An 8,742-nucleotide genomic window follows, 5' to 3' on the forward strand; every position below is an offset into this window, starting at 1 on the left:
GTTTTATGACAAGACTGCATATATAATACGCGAAATGCACGTACGTACACTTGCTTTGCTTTGCTATTTTTCTGACTCTTCCCTAGCGTGTTTATGCTACGCGAAAGTGACGTCACTCGTTGCAGAACCGATGAGATGGGGTGCGAATCCCCATCTCTCTTCCTTTCTCTCTCTCTTTTTCTCTCTTGGCCGAAGGGCTCGTATTATGCGACATACGCATCGGTGCTATATGGGGTGACAGATTATTATAGCGCACATACTGCTCCCCGGCTGCAGGCATTGTGTCGGGGATACAATGCCTGGACCTGTCTCGGCCACGCATCCGTTCCTTATTGTTAGTACAGAGAATCCCTCCAGCTCACCCCTATCTCACCTCCATCCAAATTTCGCAGGCCTGCGTGCTTTGCCAAGTGTTGCGCAGCCGTCGCAGCTAATAAATCCACATCGCTATTAAGAATACTATCTTGGCTGTTTACTGCCCTTTCAAAGAGATTTGTGTTCTTATTAAGATTGATTAACCAGGGATCAAGGATCTCTTTTGATTTTTTACTGAATAAATAAAATAATAATCATTCAAATTTAATTAAAAATCGCGATAAATTCAAGTATAGAATAAAATTAATTACATCGTGTGTGTTAAAACCTATGATATGTTAAAAATAGATTAAAAATAACAGAGAAAAAACACAGATTGGCGTAGGAACAAAGCTACTATCATCGGTCGGTGTAAAATCACAACCGATAAAAGAATCACAGTCGTGTAATCAGGTAAACAACGTGGTGATAAATTATCCATACGCAGAAAGAAGCCTTTGTTGTTTTCCTCAGTACGTTGTGCATCGAGGGAAGAACTGGGAGTGAAGGAGAGTAGTGATACTGCCATGGTGTCCGTAGCTGTACAGTGTACTTCCGGTCACGAGGTGGTTCAACAGGTCAGACCAACAGGGGAGCCAGATGAAACCACTTCCGGCCCCGGTCGTTCTCCATGCCCCCGTTTTTCTTCCTTATTTCATTCCACGCGTAAGTTGCATTTTTCCTCTCTGTCGTGCCCACCTTGCCTCTCGATGCCTACAGATGCCTCTCGAATCAATAATATATCGATATTATTTACCAGACAGGGAAAATTAAAAAATAAATTATGACTGTTATATTATTTTTGCGATTGAAACTCGTAGTCGAAATTGGAAAAATATTTTTTCATTTTATTTGTTGCATTATCTATAAAACTATATAATAAAAGGTTTATGATAGAAAGGAATTATATAGAAATAAATTTTCTACTTGTTCCTTTCTTTTCAATCCATTTTTACATAGCACATTTTATCTGAGGAACGTTCTAGAAAAAAAAAATGTTTTTAAAACCGATATCACCCAGAAATCACTCCGAGATTTTGGATGGAGAAAAAAATCAATTACATTTAAACAATTTCATCAATGTAATTGATCAACTCTTTTTCCGTTCAAGATTTCGGAGGAATTTCTAGCATTGTAAATACAAGATTTTAAAACGTCTCTTGGTCGTCTGTGCTGTATGGGATATGAGAGGAAGTAAATGAGTAACGAATCGCGTTTATACTTCTATTTGTACTACTATTAGGGTATAAATATACTGTACATTCACGTTTACGCATTGGTGTACTTACTCGCGGTTAAGTATGTTCTTCGTTCACCCGTAGCACACGTATATACACAGGCGAATCTATCATGCGGCTCCCTCCGTTCTTCCTTCGTCCGTCGCTCTTTCATTCATACACAATTCAGCATGCATAAACGCGCAAAAGTTTACGTGCAACCGAGACCGCAACGCGGTCGGAAGCACATGCACTCGTTGCTGCCGCCGTTCGCTCTGGTATGCGTGTACTTTCTTGCAAGAACGGGGAGAGTAACTCAATGAACTACCATCGGGAGTTGCGGATTGCACTTCCGCCGACTATATCCCGCGGGAACGAGAGATTTACTGGGGTTGCACGCGTAGTTGATATCAGCCAGTTATTTTGAATACTCTTCATGTGATGCATACTTTGTATATGTCACAATAAATTTTAGAATACGTCGTACACTACGTATCAAGCCGAATTAATCTGTAAATTATATTTTACATCGAAGACATATATTTTGTAACTGACGTAATTGTACACGGAGAATGTTTTCTTACAGTTTATCCTGAAAATATGATAGTGGGACAACATTGTATTTCCAAAAATTTTAATGTAATTTTCTCATTCATTAATAAAACTATATATAATAATAAAACTATATATAATAAAGTATAAAATATAAAATAAAGTATAAAATAAAGTATACAATAAAGTATAAAATATTAAGTTTGATTAATTTTAATGAAATGCATGGTAAAAATCTTTAAAATATTGTATTGTATCACAACTACCATATTTTCGGAATAAATTTTAAAATTCCCTCCTTGTATACAAAAAAGTATTAGGGTCTTTTATTTAATTTTTCTGATCAATACATGAATTTTTACAAATTTTAAAATGCAAAGAAGTTATACCTATTATAATATATAATTACAACTTTAATATTATATCTTAATTTTATACATTTCATGCGTATATTTTTATATAATATATCTATAATATATTTTTATATAATATATTTATTTTATAAAATATGTCTATAAGAAAGAAATTCACGAAAAATCTCTTGTAAAATCTCTCGGTCGCACGATTTCGTATTTGCGACATTTTTTTTCTTCGCAACATCTGTGACATGATACATACACGCGATCTTGGCGAGAACGCATTAAAACGTTTAATTACCTTCATTCGTTATATGAAAGCGAAATATGATAATTCGCGAATATTATCGGGTTTAATTTCAGGCTGACAGCGACAGTTGCTTAACATGCTCATGATTATCCATAGAGATATGCAGCTGAACCATTGGGGATCAGATCAGTCGATCTTAATCGATATACGAACATCGTAAATTTTATGTAGCGATTATGCTAATCAGAATTCCCTGACTCATATGAAAGATCAGTGTCTTAATATTATACACTATATTTATACTTAAATAGATCGCAAAAATACGTGGTCAAATCTTTTCATTTGGAAATATTACAACTATATTTAACGATATTATTATGTTTTGTTGAAAGTATAGTAGAGAAAAGTTTTATTCAAATTTATGAAATTGACGATCCTTTGTATCACAGTGTATCTTGGCAAAGTATCAAATGCACCCGAGATAAAACTAGTCGTATATCAACGAAAAGCCGTGCTGGGAAAGTAAACACGGAAAAGGATTAAGTCGAGTGCTTGTGAATCAAACAAACGTATGAGGTTGCTTTTTCGACTGTGAGAATTCTACCGTTCGTGCAAACGAAATACATCCGTCCAAAAACCTCGCGCAGACAGAGAGAACGCGCATTCTCACTCGGTCCTTCCTTTCGGTTTCTATCTGGCGTCATATCATAAAACGATGCCGCTGTGCACCAGCACGAAATCGCGTGGATTCACCTGTCGTCGCGTAAAGTTTTCTCGGAAGACCGCTTCGGAGTGACGAATACATTAAGACTGTAAAATTAGTAAAGTTAAAATGCTCAAAAATAGATGTAATTTTTAATAGCAATTTAACTCTCATTCATCTTCAAAAAGAAGAGAAAAAAGTTGTGCAAATGCCATTGTAAATATGTTTTACCATACATGTCAGTTTTTTTTTTTTTTTAGATAGAAAGAATAATATTTTTTATTAAACGAATAAAAATCTATTCCGTTAGGCGAGATCATGTTTTATTGAGAAATTTGCTGAATCGACGAAATAAACCGTTTATCCCTGGGATACCGTTTCCCAATTATTGTAGAATGACGCAGGAGATACGTGACGAAGAATATAAGAATGTATTTATGAAGTTTCTAATGTGGACGCAACGTGAGATCAACGTGATTCACGTAATGACTCGTAATTTTTCGGCTCTAGTTAATACCATTGTATGGTTTCCGAGCAATTGGTAAAGATTCATCGAGGGTTGTTCGAGGAACGTTGGGAGAGGCCAGTCGATAGTACCTTGGGGCATAAGTGGACGCACGTATTCCGATTCCACCTGGAGAGATTAAGAAGACACCCAGTCTCGGTTGCTTAATTGCGACTCCGCAGCTGTCAATGCGGAGCGTTCGAGATTGTATCGCGAAAAATATCATGTTCAATTTCGAATCAGAAATGCAGAATGAAAGATTGAGTAATTTCTCGCGAAAGTTCTATAATTACTTCGTTTTGATTTAAAGAAAAAGCATTGGAGCTTGACATGTAGAGTAGACTTGTAGAAGAATAAAAATAATTCTGACGTGTTTTTTTGTTTTCGTAAATAAATTAACTTTAATTTCTGTCCAATTCTAAGCAGCAAAAGATGAAGAGTAAGTTAAAATTATAATTATTAAAAGTTAATTTGCATTGATAGAAACGGGCATAAGAATCAAATTTAAATTCAAAATTACTCAATTGTGAATGCTATTGTGAGTAAAGAAAAGAGAATATATAATATATTTCTATACACTGAGAGAAAAGTGTGTATTAAATATTTATTCGAATAGTATCAGTTGAATATTTACTAAATATAAGCATATATTTATTTACAAGAATCATTAATTTAATTAATTTATTATTATATTTTATTTAACAAATATTTATTTTCCGTACATAAATGTATTAGTACTATTCAAACAATTATTTATTAAAATTCAATACATTTTTCTCTGAGTGTATCACATATTGTATCACAATATTGAATTGTTTTAAATGCGAAAAACAAGATCTAACAATAAAGCAACTCTCCGTCGAAATTTTAATTATACTTTGAACCTCTTTCAACCTCAATTAAATCTTATAAATCTGTTTTGATATTTGTACAATCAAATAGGGTCTCTTTTAATATTCCTTAATCTACAGTTTCTATTTAGAAAACTTCTTTTGAATCTAAAAATAGGAAACGCAATAACTGCCATTTACAGGCTCAACGTAGGAACTCAATTCATTAGATTAGAACCTATTATAAATCTCTAGAGTCTACATACATCTTGAAATTAAGGTTCAAAGTAGGAGAAAAATTTCGACTCGGATCGTTTCAAATTGCTTCTAAAAGAACTTTGAACGGTGCAGTCAATCTCACAATCAGTAAATATCGAGTCATGGGGTCCAGCGCAGCGGCAAAGTGCGGAAATATTTACGGGAGCCTTTTCTTCGGAGGACACAGACTGCGTGGTAGGGAGAGACGGCACGCGTGCCACGCGCCCGATCTCTCCCGAAGAGCGGCGGATGTGCACGAGGCGCCTGATACGAGCGATAATAATCTCTTTCGGAGTGACTCTGCCGGCACAATGCCCCCACCACGAATCGCAGACCCAGCGCGATACGTGATCGGCTGTTGCAGCTGCTGTTTCTCCCGTCGGGCCTTCTTTCTTTCTCTCTTCCTTCCGTTCTCTCGGACTCCTTTTCTTCTTAGCCGGTGTTCCTCCTACTTGTGTGATACAACTCGATTTCTTCCTACACTCCACAAATCGTGATAGCTTCCTAAACAAATAACGCTACTTGCGAAAGTTATCAAGTGTTGCTGATAATTTTGTGAGTCAAGGTGCAAGATAATTGTAATCAGATAGACTCAAAAGGTTCCTTTGGAAAGAAAAAAAAATGTTTAAATACTATTTGGATTGGATGGACTTTTACTTATTGAAAGAATATATTTTATTTTTGTATGATGCGTTAGGAAAATTAAATAAGATTAGATATCGTAATTACAATTCTAAATATGGGAGATGATAAATACGTTTAACATAATTCGCTGGTCTAGAATGATTGATAGATTTGATCTGTACAGTGATAGAGAAGCGCCCGTACACTCTCGATCTGACAAAGACCAGGACATCATCATTGTTTATGTTCACGCGAGCTCCCTTCGTGGTCGTTGCAGGAGGATCCTGCGGAGAAGGGATGACAATGGTACTTGAGAAGAGGGAATCAGGGCGGAAAAGCTCGTGATTTGCATCTGACTGCAACCTTCGCGTTTACCTGCCTGCTGCTCTCGGCATCAGGAGAAGAAGAGAAGAAACGAGAAAAAGAAAGATCGCGCACGGCGAGAAAGAAGCATCTGTTCTTGGGTTTTCTTTAGCTAAAAGGCCCCGTGGGAGTGGTACAACGGGAAAAAAAGACAAGGAGAACACGGAGAGAAAGAGCGGGACAGTCGAGAAGCCTGCTGCTTCTTCTTAAAACGAGACACGTCCTTAGTTGAAGAAAAAGAGGAAATAGCGGGAGGGAGAGATGGCGAAGTAGCGGTATATGAAAAGCTTTTCCTGATATGCAGCTGTCGTTCATTGGAAATTAATTGGTCTTTCGAATACAGAAACTATTGACTCGATCATGCGAGGCTGTCTTTCCACGAAAGTAAAAAGGATAATAAGTCGCACCTTTTGTGCCTGTCGTCAGTTTGTTCGATACCACGCGTCCTGTAATTGGCGATGTACACGGAGAATAGACGATTTCTCGACACAGAGTAAATGCTAATGAACAACCTTTTCAGTTGGTTCATGAGTCATGGCTCGAGTAAGCATTCAAAAATCCAGCAATATGCGAACGCTGACACGAACTGCAGTTCCTTTTTTTTCGATCTATACGATCGTCTCTTGTTCAGTTTGACCACACATCGGACAAACTAATTTCCATTTACTTGTACAGATTTTTGGAAAACGATGCATACATACTAAATAGGTACGGTGACCATATTTAAAAAAAAGAATAAAAGACAAATCTGGAATTTTAGGGCTTTGTTTCTATATGTTTTCAAACCAGTTTGTGACTGTCAAGAATCTGAGCATTATAAAATTTTATTGCACAATATAATCAAATTGAAATAATGCGCAATTTGCTGATAGTTTGTAACTGATTCGACTGTATTAGAACAAACTCTTGATCTGAAATAATAAAAGATTCGAAATATTAAAAAATGAAAGCAACTGTAGTTTGAATTTTAATTTAAAAAATTAAGAAATATAAAAAATTAACAAAAATAAATTGTATTTATGTGCATGAAACTGTAAAATATTTTTCGTAAAAATTTGCTCATTAATATAATATTATATAGACATTTTATTATATAGACAACACTAATTAGAAAAGAATTTCAAAATAAAGGATAGTAGAAAGGACAATATTGGAGAATAAAAAAAAGACAAAATTGAGTTTTGAAGAAACAAATAAATCTAAAGGACAGCTATCTAAAATAAAGGACTGCCCTTTACAATAAAGAACGTATGGTCATCATATAAATAGGGAACGTCATCATATAAATAGGGAATATAGTGAAGCGGTTATATCTAACATTTAAATTTTAGATCAAACTGAAACGAAATTTATAATAATTCGCCCAAATAAATCCGTTTTTTTCTATATATTAATATTGTTTATATAGCACAAAGATTAATAACATATTTATGTTTTTTTTCTTCCTTTTTCATTCTCGATAAGAAGAATCGGTACACAACATTGTATACAAGCACGTTTGATCATCATTGTACTTGCGAATTGAGATCTGGTTGGAAAGCCGAGACCATTCCCATAATCTCGCGCCGAAGGCGTCTCTCTTGACAGAGGAGCTTAAACACGCGCGTTCTACGCACTCCCATTAGCGCAATGAATTCGCGTCACGTACGCGCCGCGTGTGGGAACCGTGGAACACAATGTGGTTGTACGCGCGCTTACCTTTGGCTGTGACGAACCGTCCATTGTTATGGTAAAAACAACCGATACATGCGCTCTGTCGCCTTAATCACCGACTCGGCATCGTCGCGCATACGGGGTGTTCCCGTCTAAACGGAGAAACTGTCGAGACGATTAAAATTATTGCTGATCGAAGACCAGAATTCCTAATGTCCATTTTCTATTATTAATGTTGAATCTCTATTTAATTTATTCTCTTATTCTCTTCATTATATAATAGTTTATATAACTGAAAGATATTAGAAATTATATATAAAAATATTAATAGACACCGAGATCAATCGTATATTTTTCTACTTATTTAATTTATTCGTACATATAACGACTTACATTAACTTATTATCACTTTTTCCAATTTTTATAACTAAAAAGAGATAAAAAGTAAAGTAAGACTGAAATTATAGTTAAATCTACATTTTTGGACATAAGAAGCATTTTCTTCAATTAATCGACTAATTGACTAATAGAATCTAAAAAAATAATTGCGTTACTTAGCGTTGTATTATATATGTATATGCTTTACATTTGCTTACAATTACGGTTTGCAAAATTAAATTAGCAAATCTTACGTAACTATATTTATTTCAATTTTTAAAAGTTAATTAAAAGTTAATTAACGTTCTTTCGTAATTCATTTAGCAAGTTGTTTACATCGTTGAAAAATTCACAGGTTGAAGTGAGACACATTATATGTGGAAACGCGATGTCCGTGCGAATCGCTCGTATACAAGCGTCAACTTGGCATTACGTTGGAGCGCCACTCGACGACGTCGACTTTCCCAAAGTATGGCTCCTTCGAGGTAAACGGCCTGTCTTACGTCCTTCCCTGCGCTCCTACTTCTGTAGTTGCCTGTATTTTACACACGCATATGCCAAAGAATGCCGTGTTATTTCGGGACAAAAAGAACTCTTTTAAACGCAAGGACAAGAATGTCTGGATTTCAATCTTTCACACTGCGACCAGTAATTCCTGTTTAATTGTTGCAGTTTTATCGACCTCTAAACAGTATCGTA

The 8,742-nt window shown here is 35.5% G+C and overlaps 1 protein-coding gene across 1 annotated transcript in view; it reads right to left on the reverse strand.

Annotated features, from left to right (window-relative positions):
- LOC105618974 (neurogenic locus protein delta-like) overlaps positions 1–883 on the reverse strand; it is a 41,861-nt gene extending 40,978 nt beyond the window's left edge. The window contains exons 1-2 of the mRNA XM_012200508.1: positions 687–883; positions 374–549 (exon numbers count right to left, since the gene is read on the reverse strand). Coding sequence (XP_012055898.1) covers positions 374–549; positions 687–883 — 373 coding nt within the window. The remainder of the gene's footprint in view (positions 1–373; positions 550–686) is intronic.
- Positions 884–8,742: the final 7,859 nt, after the last annotated feature.

Source organism: Atta cephalotes, assembly GCF_000143395.1.
Source record: "Atta cephalotes unplaced genomic scaffold scaffold00001, whole genome shotgun sequence".
NCBI classification, from domain to species: Eukaryota; Metazoa; Arthropoda; class Insecta; order Hymenoptera; family Formicidae; genus Atta; species Atta cephalotes.